The sequence below is a fragment of the Streptopelia decaocto genome (assembly GCF_964273445.1).
Source record: "Streptopelia decaocto genome assembly, chromosome: 3".
In the NCBI taxonomy this organism is placed as follows: domain Eukaryota; kingdom Metazoa; phylum Chordata; class Aves; order Columbiformes; family Columbidae; genus Streptopelia; species Streptopelia decaocto.
Genome location: NC_138656.1, coordinates 92,609,693 through 92,630,498, shown reverse-complemented (window position 1 = coordinate 92,630,498; position 20,806 = coordinate 92,609,693). Strand labels below are relative to the sequence as shown.

General features: G+C 36.0%; 1 protein-coding gene across 1 annotated transcript in view; it reads right to left on the bottom strand.

The window, feature by feature from the left end:
- EYS (eyes shut homolog) overlaps positions 1-356 on the bottom strand; it is a gene marked incomplete at its 5' end in the record, with an annotated part of 687,713 nt that extends 687,357 nt beyond the window's left edge. The window contains one exon of the mRNA XM_082048968.1: positions 253-356. Coding sequence (XP_081905094.1) covers positions 253-356 — 104 coding nt within the window. The remainder of the gene's footprint in view (positions 1-252) is intronic.
- Positions 357-20,806: the final 20,450 nt, after the last annotated feature.

Here is a 20,806-nt window from a genome sequence, read left to right as displayed (position 1 = left end):
CCTTCCTGTGCAATACTTCAGACTACAGTCTTATTGAATGTGCATGCTTATTGAAAGTTAATATTCAAGGCCTTTTATAATCTGAGAAAAATATTACTGCAACAACAACTCTCATTGTAGCTCTTGTTGAAAGAAAACATACCTTCATATGGCATAGACTTATTTGTGAAGGGATGTGTAGAAAGCGTCATATTAGTACCTGTATTTATTAATTCCATCTTCACATGTGGCTCCATGTTGGCACTGGTTTACCTCACAGTCATTAATATTCTCCAGGCATGTTTGTCCTGTCCATCCAAGAGCACAGACACAGTGAGATGTCTGGTTTTCTTCATTGTAGAAGCAGCTACCTCCATTTCCACATACCTGAAGATGAGATGAACAAATACATAAAGAGTTTTTTCTCTATCTGTTAGGTTTTTTTTCCCCAAAGAGTTTAACAGAATAAGCTGATGGTAATAAATATGGTTATTTAATGTTTTTATGTTGCAATATTACAAAAGACAGATCTCCAAGAACCTAAAATACTGAATGTCATCAAATCAATATATTAATTTATTGTTTAGTTGGAAAGAGATATTTATGATTCAATTTAATAGTGCCAATTTCAGAACTGACCTTAAAATGTTTTCTTATTTTAAGATGGAAGATGGTAAAGTAGCCTCTTATTTTTCCATTGAAAGATTAAAACAACTGTTCCTGTGTTTAAAATCTGTGTATAATTTAATGGAATTTGTGGCTATTGGAAAAAAATATGGATTTTTTTTTTTTTTAATTATAACTCTGATTCACAACCTGTCCTTGAATCTTTTTTATTTCAATGTATATATATATTACCTCTATTCTATGGAAAGACCAGAACCTTCCTTCTTTTTAACTTGCAGATATTGAAAATGAATAAACCTAGACTGGAACACCATTTTTTTTTTCTTATAGCTTTTATTTTCTAAGATTATTTCCTAAGCCAGTATTCCCATATCCTTCAAAAATTACAGGAAGTTCTGGTTTAGAATGAATGTTCCTTTCTTAATTTTACTTTTAAAGTCCCATTTTATTTCTATGACAATTTTGCCAGTGTAAAAATGGATAACTACATTTTCATTTCAAAGCAATTAAGACCTCTCCTTCTAATCAATTGGTTTCTAAAGAAAATGGTGTCTCGAAGATGAGCTAATGCGCTAGTACTTCAGTTTGACTGAGTCTGAATATCTTTATAATGTCATTAAGATTTGTAATAATAACAGTTCTTGGCAGAAATCCTATAATATTCATTTGTCTTTGATTAAGTTTTAAATTGACCTTAAAATTAAGAGATCTTTGCTAGATTCTAAGTACTGAATTTAGGACTTAATTTCAGATTCTTTTTCAGCAGAACAACTTATTGAAGAAAAACACTGCTCAATATAAATGCAAAAAAACCTCTTCTGTGTATAGTTTTAGAAATGTTCTTTTTTTCTTTTTTTTTTTTTAATTTTATGTGTCTTCTTAATTTTTTATTTAAACATTTCTGCAGAATTTTGTCCTGAGACTTGGTATTTTCTCAAAGCTCAAATAAGCTTACACTCAAGAAAACCTTCTACAAAAAGACATAAACAATTAAGACAAAAGTATATTTCAATATTGCCACAATATTACATACATTATATTCTTCTGCTGTTTTGATAGTTTATAGTGTGAAGAAAGTTGTTACACTTCAAGATTGTCTTACAAGACAAAAATATCAAAATGTCAATAAATATTTGCTAAAAAGTCCAGAATTCATTATGAACATAAAACATAGAAAAGTATGATTCATGTGAAAGAAACACTGTTTAATTTAACTGCTTGTAGGTTTAACCTTCACCTACATTGGAGATGCTATTGAATTAGTCCTTGTGTCAGCAAATGCTAAAATCCTTAGATTGCCTGTAAGCAGAACCTGATACTTTTCTTGGTCTCCATAATAGAAGTTAGTTTTCCTAATTTATGCATAGTCAATTCTACTATGTTTCTTTTTATCCAATTTTGCAACTCTGGCTCCTGACAATGCAGTATTTTTTCTTCATTCCATAAGTGTAGTATCTGTTGTTAATGTGGTTTCTAAGAAGCAAACTTTGTAGACAACTATATAGAAAATACATTTCTACAGATGGATATGTTGCTCAGCATCTAAAACCCTACCTGTAATGTTTACTAGTACTGGTGATTTAAAAGTAATTGATTTTTTTTACTTTGGAGATTAATTTCAAACAACAATCCTGAAGTTTACAGATGTCACTTGTCCTTTGCAAATACACACACTAGATTCCATCTTGCTTTTCCAGATAATTTCTCCAAGGTGGTTTCAGATTGAGTTTTATCATGTATAATCTACTCTACCATTCAGAAAGAAAACACTGAGTGGAACTGAGTGCAAGTCAGGCCCTTGAAGAACACTCCTCACTGTTTCCCTTGGATATTTGACAGGAAACTAGTGCTAGGAAAACTGACTATAAATATCTGCTTTTCATCAAGCTGGAGCATGTGCATTGTTTCACTAGCTTGTTTATGAGATTACTACATGAGAAGTTGATCTATTTCAACTTTTGTAAAAGCTTTTTACTTTTCAACTTCTTGTTATAGAAAGAAAATAAATTTTCTTGAAATTATGCCCTTCTGGCAATTTCTGGGTAACTACCCCTCCCTTTGCCTTTTTTTTTTTTTTTTTTTTTTGCTTTCTCACAAATTGCACTTTTACCATAAACTTTAAATGGATTAATTATAATTAGGTTGATGAAAAAGTAATTGTGATTTTGGACCATGAATTTTAAATCAGTATAGCTAGGTTCAGACACATTTTTATTAATCAAAATAGGAACCATTACAATCAATACATTTTTGGCAACAATAAATAAGTTTGCTTATTCTTTTACCATAAAAATCAGTGCTTTGGGATTCAGTGAAGTCTTGGTAAGCACTATCTGCATCCTGCTGGTTGTGGAAGAATTTTCCCTGCAAAAAGTTGTCGAGATGCTTAAAGAAGTGATAGTTGGTTAGTGAGGGATCAGGTGAATATGGTGGATAAGGCAAAACTTCATAGCCAAATTCGTTCAATTTTTGAAGTGTTGGTTGTGAGATGTGCAGCCAGACATTGTAATGGAGAAGAATTGGACCCTTTCTGTTTACCAATGTCAGCTGCAGGCATTGCAGTTTTCAGTGCATCTCATCAATTTGCTGAGTATATTTCTTAGATGTGATGATTTTGCCAGGGTTCAGAAAGCTGTAGTGGATAAGACTGGCAGTAGACCACCAAACAGTGACCATCACCTCTTTTTGGTGCAATTTTGGCTTTGGGAAATGCTTTGGAGGTTCTTCTCAGTCCGACAACTGAGCTGGTCATTGCTGGTTGTTGCACAAAATCTACTTTTTGTCCTGTGTCACAACCCAATCAGGAAATGGTTTGTTCTTGTTGTACAGAGTAAGAGAAGAAGTCACTTCAAAAATATTATTTTTTTTAATTTTCAGTCAGCTCATGAAGTACACACTAATTGAGCTTTTTCACCTTTCCAAATTGCTTTAAATGCCAAATGACCATAGAATGGCCGATGTTGAGTTCTTCCTCAACTTCTCATGTAGTTGTAAGAGGATCAGCTATGATGATTGCTCTCAGTTAGTCACTGTCAACTTAAAATGGCTGTTCACTACACTCCTTATCTTCAAGGCTCTCATCTCCTTTGCAAAATTTCTTGAACCACCACTGCACTGTATGTTCATTAGCAGTTCCTGGGCCAAATGTGTTGTTGATGTTGCAAGTTGTCTCTGCTGCTTTACAACCCATTTTGATCTCAAATAAGAAAATTGCTCGAATTTGCTTTTTCTCTAACATCATTTCCATAGGCTAAAATAAATATAAAATAAACATCAAGAAATAAGTCAGCAGCAAAAAAAAAGATGAGGAAAGTGCATTAAAATTATGTATAACATATCCACATTTATTTAAGAATGTATTCTAATATCAAATGGCAAATTTCAACAATGCAAAAACCACAATTACTTTTGCACAAACCTAGTTTCTTGGAGATAAATTAAAAAAGCTTTATTTCTGAATATATAAATGCATATAATCACATAAGATATAAAATAATATCTGTTTTTTCTTGCTTTTCCTGTCTTCACTATCCTGTGTAGGTTCTTAAAGATAAACACCTAGTGATTCAAAGACAACCTCCTCCAAGTTTTTTTTGTGAGGTTTCCCAGAGCGATCTTCTGTTAAGGCATCTAAGTATTTCCCATCTTCTTTGATTGTTGGAAAGTTTACCTTTAACAAAGAAGGCATATCTTGAAAACAACACCAAGATTTGAATTCCACAAGCCTCTCTTCACACATAAATGCTTTAAACAGATTGAAAAAAATATACACATATAAATTGTTTTTATGAAGGCATTTTAAAATCTGTTTAAATTGAACTGTTGGTGTAGTATTTGCAATATGACAGAGCTCTAATCTGAAAGTCAAACATCACATCATGTCACATACTTCACAAGCAACACAGATTTGCTGAAGAGACAGTTACTCGCAGGTACAACTTCAAGGTTAATCAGAAAAGCCTTATTTCTAGCTTTCAAGATCTTTTAGTTGTTTTTTTTTTCTTTCCTTCTAATAAATCAAACCCAAAGAAATAAAAATGAGCATCCATTTTTTCACTCTTCCATGATTTATGTGATTGCCTTACTTTTACACATGAGGCAACTGTATAAACTTGCACAGCATGTAAGAACCAGCACAAGCATGAAAGTGGCAGCTCCTCTAAACACTAAGTATGCATTCAGCTCATGGATCTTTCAATTCAGAAGGTTGGAACTGTGATCCTGACTGCAAATGTAACAAGGTAACTTGCAATAATTTGGCTCATAAAAAGAGAAAACCACTTCCAAGTAAATTATGCAAGTGGAGCTCAATAATCCAGTTGGACACAACTTTAGTGCCATAAATAAAGAGATAAATAGACACTGAGAGAACTTTTCAGTCATGGTTTAAATCATATGGGAATTATTTTTAACAAACCAAGTTGACGCCCACTGTGTCTGTTTACATTTTAAAACTGAAAATAGAATTAAAAAATAACTGAAAGGTACTTTGTAACTCCTGTGAGTACTTTTAAGAAACAACAACCATTGAGCAACATTTTGAAGTTCCCATAGTTACTGTTATAATTTCAAATCTTTTCTTAGGAAATGCTAATGGAACCTATGATTTTGTAAGCTTGCTAACAGATTTTTGAAAAACTAGTGTTTTGAGAGAAGCAATGAAATGGCTTGAAAGGAGCCACAGCCACTAAAAATAATTGCATATATTAGCATCCCTCCACATTTGTGATTGTTTGGGTCACAGCTGGGCTTTTGAAGCACATCATCTGTCCAGGGATCTGGTGGAGTTCCTATCACTGGGGATTTTAAAGATGCAATTAGACTGGGTGCGAAATAATCTCACCTAGCCTCCCGTTCCCACAAAAGGTCAGACTAGAAGGTCTTTTGAGGTCCCTTCCAACCTTGGCTGCTCTGTGATTCTGAAGTTCTATGACCTGTGTTCAATAAGTTGCACAACAGTTTCTTCTTGTTACCATTGCTCTTATCAATTTTCTATAAACTAATGTTGATAAAAGTATTGGGGTTTGTAGCACACATCCTCTTCAAAGGGGACAAGGATATTTTCTTTACTTCTTTTAACGTTTTCCTGGTTAGATAAGAGAAGGAAGGATATTATAATATGGAGTGGCTAAATTTGGTCTTGTTGAAAGTCATTAATTTAAAGATGCCAAAATTTTGCTTAATTTAGAGATCCTTCATAACTCCAGGTACAGGGCAGGCAGGCTTTATCCTGGTTATGAAGTTAAAATTTGAAATTTAAAGGGAGATATCCCCTGTTTTAGTACATTCACATGTCTTTAAATATATATATACATAGTTATATAATTAAAAAAATAATTTAAAAAATCTTAATGTTTAAGTATTGTGCTGAGAAATAAAAAAATAAAAACAACACATTAGTGTCATTATACATTTATATATAGAGAAAAAGAGTCCCAATGTCTTAATTTTTTTTTTAATTAAAATATTAAAAATAGTACCACACTTTTTAGCCTATTGTGCTGAATACACAGAGGCAAAGCAGTTCAGTGCAACTGATGTACCATTGGAAATGGAAAAGAAATTAAATCATGCAAAAATATATACTTACTCTTGAACAACAGAGAAAAAATAAATATTTAAATGCTGAATGATGTAATTTACCAGATAATATAAACTTTTAATTTCAAATTATTACTTACACTATTTCAAATAGTATTCAAATATTCATTCGTTTGAATAAGGTCTTTATATTTTCCAACATACAAATGGCATTACTTTAATGATCTGTAGGCTAAGAAAACAAGTAAAACACAAATATATCACTCCTTTATTTTAGTTTCTATTCCCTTTCTCATTAGAATATCTACTAATTATTCACATCATGCCCAAATTAAGTGTCTTATACAGTGAGTGTATATAGATACAGATACATAATATTATTTTTTTTTCCCACATGACATCTATGATGGTCTTTGAAGTGTTTGTATCAATAAATTAAATATGTCTGAAGGCTTTTAAGCAAATATTACAATAAAATGCTTTAGTAGCTCCCATCAGCATCCTTGGCACATCATCACTTCCCAGCCTAACTAGCCATAATGATTATTGCATCATTATGGTGTTATGCTACGTACAATAAATTTGCACTCGGTATGACACTCTAAATCATAAAAATGTTAAAATTTACCACATGCTGAACAATTTAAATACAAACCTTTGAGCCAGTGAGTATTTCAGTGTTACATTTCATATTCATTGATGAGTGTGTAACCATGGACTTCAAGGTGACATAAACGTTGATTGTTTCTTTGTAAACACATTGCCTGCTTTGCATAGTGTATTTTTATGGTTAATATATTTCAATAAAAAAATTGATTAAGCCTTTGAAACACTGGTTATCATGTTTGAACAGCTGTTTGAAAGGACTATATAACATTGTGTACATCACTTTTAAAATAACTAGCATAATGGAAAAAAGTACAACTGCATTTTAGTTTATCCCATATTGAAATCTCAGTAACTGAAGGGCCTGCCTGAGTCTGTAGTCCACCCTCATGTGAATGAATCCTACCAAAACCAGTAATTTAATTGAAAAAGTCACTAAAGGGAAGTGAGAAAGATACAGGAAATATGTTTCTTAAAGACACTGGGGAACACAATGGACGCTGTTTTAGCCTAAGCATTGTAAGTATCTAACTTAAAGTTTTCTAGAATACTTTGAATGTACAAAAATCAAATTAATTACTGTATTCTGTACACATTTAAGAGTAATTTGCAAGGATAATTTTGATGTTTTCTAACTGCATTTTCATCTCTCATTGCAGTGTATTTAGTCTTGCTTTAGGTTTTTTTGTTGTTTAGTTGATTATGGTCTATTTTCATTTTTAATGTAAATGAAACTTTTGTCATTCTTTCTGTGAGTTAATGTACCATTAATCTACTCTCTAGTAACTTTTAAACACGTCAAATATTTCAAGGAAATTTCATCTTAAGTTTCTACAAGTTTCACAACACAACAGCAGCAAGTAGAGGACAGAAGAAGACATCAATGAGTAAACTTATAAAGAGCAAGAAAGGCAGAGCTCAGACATTAGAGTTCATTGCCCAAAGACCAGACTAGTCATGTCATGCACTTTTTAATGCATGTGTTACAGAAGAAAGAGGAAGGTTAGTATGAGAATATATCAAAAACAAGTACTGTGCTTAGGAAATCCACGGGTGAGGCTTCATCAGCTCACTGCTCTTAGAATAACTTGTTTGATTTCCCCAAAACACTGGGGGGAATATATCACTTTATCCTACCTCTTTTTTTTCAATACACGGTGATAAACACGTGTAATTAAATCCATGAGATTTATCCACACACAGTCCTCCTGGGGCACAGCTTATATTGTAGAATAGGCAGGCATCAATATCCAGTTCACATCTTTCACCTTCAAAACCTGCACCACAAAGAGAATGTTTAATCACAGTTCATTCAGAATATTGACATAGTGTCTGCTCAACGTGTTAGCAGTTAACACCACTCTATTAGAGTAATTTGGCAGTTTTATTTCCTAAACAAAGTGAAAAAGTGGGATTCTTCATAAAAATGTTAATTGCATACATTGAGATATCTTCCTATTTTTATGTTGCTATTGATCAAACTTAAATATTTGGGTGACATTTTATTTGTTCTGTTAGAAAATACAATAAATTTCCAGTGACTTACCTATAGGGCAATTGCACTTAAAATGGTCTTCATAGTCAACACATGTTCCTCCATTTTTACATGAATTGGAATCACAGTTTTCAATTTGCACCTCACAGAATTTTCCTGGAGTTGAAAAATATAAGTTCAAATTAGGTTAAGAATTAGTATAATGTTCTCAAAAATAAACCATGAACCATATTAGCAATATTGGTAAAATGAATATTGCATTAAATCATCTTTCTGGATTATTATTTAGAATTTAAAAACATTGTTTAAGTTTCCAGACACCTTTCTCTCAGGGTCTTAAAAAAAAAGTCCAAACAAACCCTTTCAACATTAAAAAACAATTTTAGATGGGATCCAAATGGGGATACAGAGATGAAGAGAGAAGATTTTCACTTTAAATAATTATCTGAAATTGAGTTAATACCTTTGCATTTTCTGCTACTTTACTGCTGCATGAGTCAACCCTCTATTTCACTGAACAACTACTTGTTCATTTAGTTGAAGTCTTTTTTTTTAGCTCAGCAGAAAGAAATAACTGAGCTTGTAACTGCACAGTTCTAAAACAAATGTACTGAAGAGAAATGGATCTCTGGTAATGTGTTAAGAGTCAATAAGGAAGACCATCAGCTTTACCATTAGTCTTGGAAAACCAGTAGACTTGACAAAAAATAAAACACATTAAGGTTTTCTCCTTAATCTTTTTGTTACTGAAAACAATATATTGAATTCTGTGTAAAGGTTCTTGAGACATTTTTTTCCTTGTTATTGGTATGATGTTGTTCCTTTTCACATTATTAAAAAAAACCCATCTATTATTATTTTTAATTTACTACTTGTACAGCAGGGGTTCTGGATTGGTTCTTTTTTTTTGTTTATTTGGGTTTGTTTGGTTTTTGTTTTGTTTTCAATTTTAGAAAAGATAAAGAATGGAGATATGAAAAGTTAAACAATCTGTACTGCTCAGAAAACTAGAAGAAAGTGGAGAACTTTTGAAAAGTTTCAAGAAGGAAAACTTCAGAAAAGAAAATAAGAGTAGATTACTGATGTTTTTATCACCAACCAGTTTGTTATCATTATTACTTCACTCAGTGGCTTAAGCAGAAAAAAGCAGAAGGGTTGTACAGGAGAATAACATTTGAGAGAGATATACAAGAAACTGAAATAATTTCTCCAAACATACATTATGTTCTGTAAAATGTATCAAAAGTTAGTATTCTACTTTAAATTCTTCGTATGGCAAAAAAAATAATTTTACTTCAAATAACAAAATTGTTTGAAAATTTTTAATCAGCTCTCCTTTCAATCTAAAGGCCGAGACATTAGGAGAACATGAACTAATAGTATGCAATTAATAAGAAATTACTACATCTCTGTTTATGTGAAGGGTTTCTCTAATTTCATTCATTTTAGTCCATTACTAATATAAACCACTCAGCCTCTGAGAAACATACACTGCATCTTTTAATATGCTAGAATGAAGTGTCAAGCTAAGACCTAAGGATTGCTTTTTATAGACTTCTGTAAATGTAAACAAAAATATACATATTAAGTCCTTAATGCTGTGATTTGTTGGCCAGAGATCTCCATCTTGGGCCAACAGGTGCTGAACCACATGTACAATCTCATGTATTTACAGAGAGGCTGACCAGCATGTTGTACAGACTTTTAATGTTTATGTTGTCCCTTTGCTCTTCAGCCAAAAATAGCCCAGTATTAACATATATCATTTTTTCAACATCCAAGAGTATATTTTAGTGTATTACAAAGCTTACTAAGTTAGAAACATTTTTAAGTATATTATTATTGTAAAATTTAAAAAATAGATATAATAGGAAATTAGATACTTATTACTGTTTATTATTATAATAAAATATGTAATATTACATGGGCAGCTATGGACAACATGACCTTACATTTACAAGCCTCTCATTTGCTCACTTTGTATTGACACTAATGGTAGCTATACACATCTGTATCTCTGGGGAAGTACCATTGTGATTAATGCTTATAGAAAGCTATGCTATGAGTCAGGATCAGAGTTATAAAACGTAACTTTGTGTAATATTGTTTGGCAAAAAGACATGATAAAAAGTAAACAGATATTTTAATTGCAAAATCAACTGAATATATTGAGAAAGTTGCTATCACATAGGAAATGTGGGTTTTTTTCTTTTTTTCTTTTTTCCTCAATGAAGTCTGGAAGGAAAATTTGGAGGAAAAAAAAATATTTGGAATAAAATTCAACTTAATATGTATTTTGGATCCATTTTTTCATATTTATTCATGAGGGTGGAATTGTCTTGTCCAGGAAAACCTTATGAATAAATATTAGTACTGGCTTAAAGAATTCTTTTGCTATAAATCTGAAATCCTTATAATGGCTGTATCCTTTAAACAAACCTTACAACTTTTGCCTGCACAATGAGGTCAAGAAAACCTAGTAACTCCAGACTGTTATAAAATTTATTAGAATCTGAATACTGCTGAGAAATGCATAATTTATGGTATTAAGATCTGATTAAGTGTTAAATGGATGTCAGGAGAGATCTCCACAGTAATCCACTTAGCTTTTAATGCCTCATTATCACTTCATAGTGAGTGAGGGCTGGATAATTGAGAAATGCAATACTTAGAGAACTCAAACAAGATTTTTGTGTTCAATTAAGTATGTTATTCTTCTATCAGGAATAAGTTCAGCAGGTACAGGAACGAAGGAAAAAATAAAGAAATTATACAAAATAAAAAGGAGAGAAGGTAATTCAGTTAAAGAGTGCACTATTGTTCTGTTTATTTTTTAAAATGACCTTATACATTTTTTTACTTAAGCATGTGTTCTTACAAGTTAAATTGTTTAATTACAAATTCTATTCCCAAGATAACAGTGAAATAAAATGTGGACACAAATGGGCACAAACTGAGCACATGCATTAACGTCAGGAAACATTTTTTTACTGCAAGGGTGATGAAGCACAAGAAGGGGTTGCCCAGTGAGGCAGTGGAATCTCCATACTTGGAGATATTCAAAAGCCATGTCAACATGGTCCTGGGTAACTTGTAGGTGACCTTTCTTGAGCAAAAGAGTTTGACAAGATGACCTCCAGAGGTACCTTTCAAACCTCAAACATTGTGTGATTCTGTGATTCATAGTATATCTCAAGTTGAAAGGGACCCATAAGAATAACTGAGTCCAGCTCCCTGCTCCTTACAGGGCTACCTAAAGGTGAACTATATGACTAAGAGCATTGTCCAGACATTCCTTGAATTCTGACAGGCTTGATGCTGTTACTACTTCCCTGGGGAGCCTGATACAGTGACCAGCCACCCTCTCAGTAAAGAATCTTTTCCTAATGTACAATCTGAATTTCCCCTGACACAGCTTCATTTCATTTCTTCATGTCCTATTGCTGGTCACCAAAGAGAGGAGATCAGCACTTCTCTCTACACTCCTCCCCTTGAGGAAGTTGCAAACTGTGATGAGGTCATCACTCAGCTTTCGCTTTTCCAAGCTGAACAACCCAAGTGACCTTAGCCATTCCTTGTAAGTCTTGACCTCGATACTTTTTACCATCTCTATTGCCCTTCTCTGGACACACTCTAATAGTTTGATGTCCTTCTTATGCTGCAGTACACCAACCTGCACACAATACTCAAGGTGGGTCCATGTCATTGCAGCGTAGAGTGGGATAATCACCTCCCTTGAATGGATAGCTTTGTTGTGTTTGATGCACCCCAGGACACGGTTGGGCCTTCTGGCTGCCAGGGCACTGTTGACTCGTATTCAACTTGCCATCAATCCAAGACCACACATCACTTTCCATGGGGCTGCTCTGCCCCATGATACAGAGCAATATTTGGCTGCTGGAATGTGTACTCCCAGTAATGAAATCTAGAGAGTGGACACTGAGAACACAGCAAGTCCAGCAAAATGCAAAGATCATAGTAGGCGTAGGGAAGCCATGGAAGCTGGGCAATGGGAGCAAGAGCAGGACACCTCATGGATGGCAGCCATCAAAGAAGAGCCACTCCTTAGCAATTTCCTGCTTATAAATGGAGAGTGACATTCATGGTATGGAATACTTAATTGAACAACCTGGATGTCAATTTAGTTGCTGGCCCATCTGTACCTCCCTCCTACCAATTTGCACCTGCAACTAGACAGTTGAAGAAGTCTTTGGTTTCCTTGACAACAGCCACGATACCAGTGAGTTCTCTTCATATCAAATCCCAAACACTGGAAAGCTACTGGAAGAAAACATTAACTCTGTCCCAGGATACTATTTCATTATTCTCAAACTGAACTCAAAACAAAAGACTGTGCTGGATACTAAGAATAAAAGATCCTAACTAAATGGAAAATTACTTTGATTTCAGCAAACACAGAACAGTTAGATCTACCATAAAAAAGTAAATTCAGATATCAAATAGAACTGCAGCCTAATGAAAAAAAATATAAAAGCATTTTAACACACATGTAAAAAATGACTTCAACTCAATCCTAGAGAGATGAAGAGGAAACCACTAGTATAAACGTCATATTCCTCCCAGTGAAGGAGTACAGATTCTGTAACACTGTCCCCAACTCCACCACTGTGAAATCACTGACCTTAAGTCCTGGAGAAGAAGGGAAAAGTGTGAGTATGGAATGGAGGGGAAACTAAATAACGTGTACATCCTAATTTAAAGTGCATTTTTATTCTTTTTCTTTAGCCACTAGATCTGGCCCAGTAATGATATATTTTTAACATTTCAGTTACATTACAAATAAATTATTTGCTTTGGGTATGTATGAGGTGAACTTCTCCCTTACCCAAACCAAGATTTTGAGCGTAAAAGAAAGAGCTAGATATGTATGTACTAGTAAGTCTGATCTTACCAAATAACTTCCTGAAGGTCCTTATAAAGAATATAACTCACTGTTGCCTTCCATATTGCAAAGTGCAGAAAAGTCAGCATTTCGAATAAGAGTGTTTCATTTTTAACTGACCCAAACATTTTAAGCTCTAAAATCAGAATTTGCATTCCCTAGAACTTTAGCTGAACTTGTAGTTGCTAGAGATATTTTTAGATTTAGGTGATCTGATTTGGTCTATTTGCACTTCCAGTCTTGATGTAATGTTATCACTTTTCTAGCAGAAGCTGTGTAACAACCAGTATGTTAATAAAGAGTACATAAAGACAATATAGACTAAACATTTCCCATTCCCTGTTTTATATGGCAACAAGCCTATAAAATAAAATATTTGACATGACCTAACACTTTTTTTTTGGTGCACAAGTACTGAGACTGCATCACAATTCTTCTTTTCTTTTTCTTTTCTTTTTTTTTCTCTCTAAAATTAAAGTAATTTTAGCACTCTACAACTCAAGGTTTTTCATTATTTTTTTTTTTCTGGTTTTGAATATAGTTGTAACACACAACTAGATGTAGTGCATATGTGCACCCACAGACATACAAACAGACCCATTACATTTTTATTTTTTTTACTATTTAAACAAAGAAGCTAGTAGGAACATGAAAAAAAATGTTATTCTGCAGAGCATGGGCAGTTAAGGTTCACCTTCTGAAATGTGGGCCTTTACATCCATGCTATTTCATTTACAGGCCATAAAAGACTCTTAAATTTTGAAGCATGATTTGTATCATCCTGAACTCTATGTCCAAAATAGGTCAGATGATTGAAGTCTTTAAAATTCTCGTTTCTTTCCACAGAACCTGCAGAGACCACCATGTCAAACCTGGTATAGATGTTTACACTGTAGGCACTTAAAAATTACTCGTATTTTATTCCACTTGCAAGAACTTGAAATTCATTTATTCTGAAAGACACTTGTAGTAATCTTTATCAGACCCACTAGAAGTTGTAAAACAGTTTTTGTGGATTCTGAATATTTCTTCATTTTAATTTGGAGTTATGTAGAACTGTGCAGTAAGTGTATTATTAGAGATGCATAGGTATGCTAATTCATCTTTGTGCTTTTCAAAGTAAAGTAGTTTCCGTGAATGAGAAAAGAATAAAAAAGCAGACTTGAGGAACTGATCTGACAATTCACACATGGAGGTGTTAAAAGTATATGCCTGACCATAGCTCAAAGGTTTCAACAACTGAGTTTAAATGACTTGGTTTTAACATTAGAATTTGAAAATTCTATGAAGGGTCACATGACAAATCTATCTTTAATAAACTAGTTATCATAAATGTTAAAATCAAGACTTATCAAGAAAAATACAGATAGTTTTTCAGTACTCTAGAATGAAGCATAACTGTATACTCCTTAAAAAAAGTTGTCTTGACCCTACAGATAAACTTGAAAAGCAGGAACATATAATTCATCCCATTGGTGAAGAGATTTCTACTATAGGCAAGTTGAGAATGCTTACAACTAGACAATCTCCATTGACTATAGATGGAATCTAGAAAACTTGTTTAGAGTAAATTATTATCTTTTAGATTGCTCAAGACACATTACACTGAATTAGTTCGTTCATTGACTATCACTACCTCTGTCCCAAAATTTACTAAAAAAAAAATGAATGAATGACACAGCCATCTGAAATGGCAGTTGTCTTGAAAATATATATATTTTTCTACAACTGTGTTTGGAAAATAATCTATGAATATTATTTTTGTCAAAATTTTCAGTTTTAATGATAATTTCTCACTTACTTCCAAAATTCCTTGTATTTACATTTTAGGATGGTGTTTCACAAATCCTTTCTTCTGAGGGGAAGAGATTACAGAAAATAAACTCAAGAAAAATTGATATTAATAATTTTCTAATGACACAGTTTTTCTCCTAAAGATCTAAAGGGAATAGTTTTCATTAGCTCCTGAAAAACAAAAAAAATTGCTTGGGTTGGAGATAAGAATTCTGAGGTTAGAACTCATCATTTATGAAATCTAATTAGGTGAAAGATATTAGACGTATTTACATTATACAGTGGACTGGTGTTCTAGAAAGCTATTCATCCTCTTATGAAAGCAACATAAGCTTTTTAACATAGAGACACACATGTCCCAGTAAGTGAGAGTAGCCAAAGGGAAACACATATGTTCAGTAAATACTTTCCCAGTTTCATATGCTAAGGGGATCCAAACTTTAATACAAACAGTTCAAATGAATCTTGAATATGCTTATGCTCAAATTTTATCAGCTATCATCTTTTTATTTGCTTGGAGCTGGATTTAAAGCTTTTTGAAAAGATCAAAGAGACTTCAACTTGGCACAGTTTATGACCTAACCCCTTTGTCTACTGCTAGTGGGTGAGCAACAGGCTATGGATGTTGTCTACCTAGATGTTAGTAAAGCCTTTGACACTTTTTCCCACAGAAACTGGCTTCTCATGGCTCAGATGGGTGCACTTTTCACTGGGTAAAATACTGTCTCAATAGTCAGGCCCAAAGAGTTGTGGTGAATGGAGCCAAGTCCAGTTGATGGCTGGTCACAATGCTGGGCCCCAGGAATCAGTATTGGGGCCAGTTCTGTTTAATGTCTTTATCAGTGGTCTGGATGAGGAGATCAAGTGCATACTCAGTAAGTTTGAAGATGACACCAAACTGGGCAGGAGTATTGATCTGCTTGAGGGTAGGAAGGCCATATAGAGGGATCTGGACTGGCAGGATCATTGGACTGAGGCCAATTGTATGAGGTTTAACAAGGCAAAGTTCCAGGTCCTACACTTGGGTCACAACAACCCCAGACAGTGCTACAGGCTCAGGAAAGAGTGGCTGGAAAGCTGCCTGGCAGAAAATGACATGTGGGTATTGGTTGACAGCCAACTGAACGTGAGCCAGCAGTGTGCCCAGGTGGCCAAGAAGGCCAACAGCATCATGATTTGTATCAGAAATAATGTGGCCAGCAGGACTAGGGAGAGGATTGTCCCCCTGTGCTTAGCAGTGGTGAGGTCGCACCTCAAACACTGGGTTCAGTTTTGGGCCCCTCACTACAAGAGGGCTGAGGAAGTTGATGAGGCCTTCTATGGGCAGCTGAGAGTGGCCTCACAGTCACAGGCCCTGGTTGTTGTGGACGATTTTAACTTCCCTGATGTTTGCTGGAAGGACCATTCAGCCAGCCAGCCACAGTCCAGGAGGTTCCTCCAGTGCATTGATGATAACTTCCTCATGCAGATGGTGGAGGAGCCGACTAGGAGAGGTGCACTGCTGGATCTCATCCTCACTAACAAGGAGGGTCTGGTCGAAGCAGTAAAGGTTGAGGGCTGCCTGGGTTGCAGTGACCACGAGATGGTGGAGTTCAGCATCTCGTGTGGCAGGAACAGAATAGCAAGTAGAATTGCAACCCTGGACTTCAGCAGGGCTAACTTTGGCCTTCCAAGCAATTGCTGGGGGAAATCCCATGGGCAAGACTGCTTGAAGGTAAAGAGGCCCAAGAGAGCTGGGTGGCATTCAGGGATTGCTTCTTCCACACTCAGGATCAGAGCATCCCCCACGTAGGAAGTCAAGGAAGGGAGCCAGGAGGCCTGCGTGGTTGAATAGGGATCTGTTGGGTATGCTCAAGCAGAAGAGGAGAGTTTACAGGTCATGGAAGCAGGGGCTGGCCACTTGGGAAGAATATAAGGCTGCTGTTAGAGGACGTAGGAAGGCAGCTAGGATAGCCAAGGCCTCCTTAGAATTACAGCTGGCGAGAGCGGTCAAGGACAGCAAAAAGAACTTTTTCAAATACATAGCAGATAAAACTAATGCCAGAGGCAATGTAGGCCCACTGATGAATGGGGTGGGTGCCCTGGTGGCAGAAGGACAGCCTCCCTGGAGGCTGTCCTGGGGAGCCCTGTACCTCTGAGACCCCGGATGAAGCCAGGTCAATGGAGGAGTTTGCTTTAGTCGATGAGGACTGGGTTAGGGAGCAATTAAATAGTCTGGACATTCATAAATCCATGGGTCCAGATGGGATGCATCCGCGGGTGCTGAGGGAGCTGGCTGAAGTCATTGTTGGACCGCTCTCCATCATCTTTGCCAAGTCTTGGGAAATGGGAGAGGTGCCCGAGGATTGGAGGAAAGCAAATGTCACTCCAGTCTTCAAAAAGGGCAAGAAGGAGGACCCGGGTAATTATAGACCGGTCAGCCTCACCTCTGTCCCTGGGAAAGTAATGGAACAGCTTGTCCTTGGTGCCACCTCAAGGCATATCAAGGATAAGAGGGTTATTAGGGGCAGTCAGCATGTTTTACCAAGGGTAGGTCATATTTGACCAACCTCATAGCCTTTTATGAGAATGTAACAAGGTGGATGGATGATGGCAGAGCGGTGGATGTGGTCTACCTTGACTTCAGTAAAGCCTTTGACACAGTCTCCCACAGCATCCTCACAGCTAAGTTGAGGAGGTGTGGTCTAGACAATAGAGTAGTGAGGTGGGTTGCAAACTGGCTTAGGGAGAGAAACCAGAGAGTGGTAGTCAATGGTGTGGAGTCTAGTTGGAGGCCAGTATCTAGTGGAGTGCCCCAGGGGTCAGTGCTGGGGCCAATATTATTCAATATATTCATTAACGACTTGGACGAGGGAATTGAGTGTACTATCAGCAAGTTTGCTGATGACACTAAGCTGGGAGGAGTGGCTGACACGCCGGAGGGCTGTGCTGCCATCCAGCGGGACCTGCACAGGCTGGAGAGTTGGGAGGGGAATAACCTAATGAAATTTAACAAGGGCAAGTGTAGAGTCCTGCATCTGGGCAGGAACAACCCCAGGTTCCAGTATAGGTTGGGAGATTACATATTAGAGAGCAGTGTAGGGGAAAGGGACCTGGGGGTCCTGGTGGACAACAGGATGACCATGAGCCAGCACTGTGCCCTTGTGGCCAGGAAGGCCAATGGCATCCTGGGGTGTATTAGAAGGGGGGTGGTTAGTAGATCGAGAGAGGTCCTCCTTCCCCTCTACTCCACCCTGGTGAGACCACATCTGGAATATTGTGTCCAGTTCTGGGCCCCTCAGTTCAAGAAGGACAGGGAACTGCTGGAGAGGGTCCAGCGTAGGGCAACGAAGATGATTAAGGGAGTGGAGCACCTCCCTTATGAAGAAAGGCTGAGGGAGCTGGGTCTCTTTAGTTTGGAGAAGAGGAGACTAAGGGGGGACCTTATTAATGTTTATAAATATATAAAGGGTGAGTGCCATGGGGATGGAGCCAGGCTCTTCTCGGTGGCAAACAATGATAGGACAAGGGGTCAAGGGGATCAAGCTGGAACACAAGAGGTTCCACTTAAATTTGAGAAAAAACTTCTTCTCAGTGAGGGTGACAGAGCACTGGAACAGGCTGCCCAGGGAAGTGGTGGAGTCTCCTTCTCTGGAGACATTCAAAACCCGCCTGGACATGTTCCTGTGCGACCTCACCTAGGCGTTCCTGCTCCAGCAGGGGGATTGGACTAGATGATCTTTTGAGGTCCCTTCCAATCCCAAACATACTGTGATACTGTGATACTGTAATATGTTCTGAAGGCTTTTTGACTGAATTTACATAAAAGGTGTATTAATACTTTCCTCCTGATTCTTATTGATAATTTGATAATTTTGGGGGGTGATATGCAGCTATTTGAATGTACACTATCTCTCCAGCTGCCTCTCCAGATGCTTAAAGAAAGCTGCAAATTTGTAGTTTCACTTGTCACTTACAGCTGATTTATGTGTTGGGTAATGTGAATGAATAAGGCATTGACGTTCACTATGAGAGACCCATGAAACTATCCATGGAGAAAAGATCTTAGATTTCTTTTAGGTTTTACTTTGAATGAGTAAACAAGGAAAGAATAGACATCAATAGATGTAAAGCCAGAAGAGACAGACAAGCTAAAGTAAATTGATAGAGTTTTGGAAAACCCATGAGAATAAATTAGGGAGTTTGACAGAGGTGGATGAAAGTAATTTTTGGAGTTCGTGAGCAGATGTAGCCAGCTAGAGTATTTTATGTTTCAGGTTTAACGGTACATTTTTAAGCACCTCTTTCAATTGAGAACTTTATGCAATCATTTACTTATAAATCCATAGACACTGATGATATCTATGCTTTTTAACAAACTACAGCATCTTTAAGTTAATCATGTTATATGAGCTACTGTCAATGGATAAGAATTATTTAAAAATTCTTTCTTATTCATAAGGGCTAAATATATTCTCTGTACAGAAACTTAAACTGGAAACTGAAATTTTAATAACTATTAACATAGTCATTAATATCCCTGTGCACTGGAAACACTTTGTTCCATTTTAAAAGCAGCTGAACTTAGATACTGATATTTTTCTATGAAATATCAGGTAGAATATTTTCACAGTCTTTCGGCTTTTCAAGAAATTTTTGCATGTGAAAGAAAAAAATAAGTATTGCCAGCATAAAAATTTCAGTAGTCATACTTTTTCTTGTGGAAAACAAGACCTGAGAAAAATTGCTGATTTAAACTGCTGTTGGTCGTAGTCTGCCTGGCGTTCCCACAAGTATAGTACAACATCATTCATTAGCCCTTGCTTAGTGTTCTAGAGTTTATCATCTGCTTCAAATTAGATATTATAGCAGTATGGTTTACTGTGTTATTTTTATTTTTGGACTGCCTACTCCTATATTATTTTATCTTGGTTAGTAAAGTGGAATGCTCAGATGTTTTAATGTAATTCATCTTGGTATCTTCTTAGATAAGAGATCATTGCAAGAAACTGTGCTCTGGCTAAAATCATTTGCTTTTCACCCTAACCAATACTATTCAGCCACTCCCTCTTCTAAAAGGCATTTTAAACAGCAGGAAATATTTCTAGATTAAGAGTACTAGAGATTGAATTACTTTGGTTGTGTCCTAGTTCTGGCTGGGATAGAGTAAATTTTCTTCCTAGTATATGGTATAGTGTTGTGGTTTGTATTTAGTATGAGAATAATATTAATAACACACTGATGCTTTTGCTAGGCAGTCAAGGACTTTTCAGCTTCTTATACTGGCTTGCCAATGAGAAGGTGGGATGTGCAAAAAATATTGTGAGGAGACACAGATGGGACATTGATACGAAATAATCCATGTCAGCAATTCCCCAGGTTTTGCACAGCAGACCAATTCTCCCTGGTGTTCAATTATGGTGTTTGTCTCCTCAAGTAATGGCTACCCATGATGGAGCCCTGCTTTCCTGGAGGTGGCTGAACACCTGCCTGTTGATGGGAAGTAGTGAATGAATCTTTGTTTTGCTTTGCTTGTATGCACAGTTTTTGTTTTACCTATTAAGCTGTCTTTGTTGCAACCTACAAGTTTTCTCGCTTTTACTCCTACAACCCATCAGGGGAGAGTAAGCAAGTACCTGTGTGGAGCTTAGCTATCTGCTTCGGTTAAACCGCTACAGATTGTTATTTTTGCTTTCCGCCAGTTATCACTGAAATTTCTTCTTTAACAGAAAATTGATTCATTTTCAAAGCAGTGAGCTTTTGCCTTTTTCTTCATTTAGTGAAGATAAGTATTTTGAGTGAATTCCTCTAGTAATACTTAGCAAGTGACTTTTATTCCATTATTTCAGTCCATGGTCATTGATGTTTGGAATCTGTGTGCA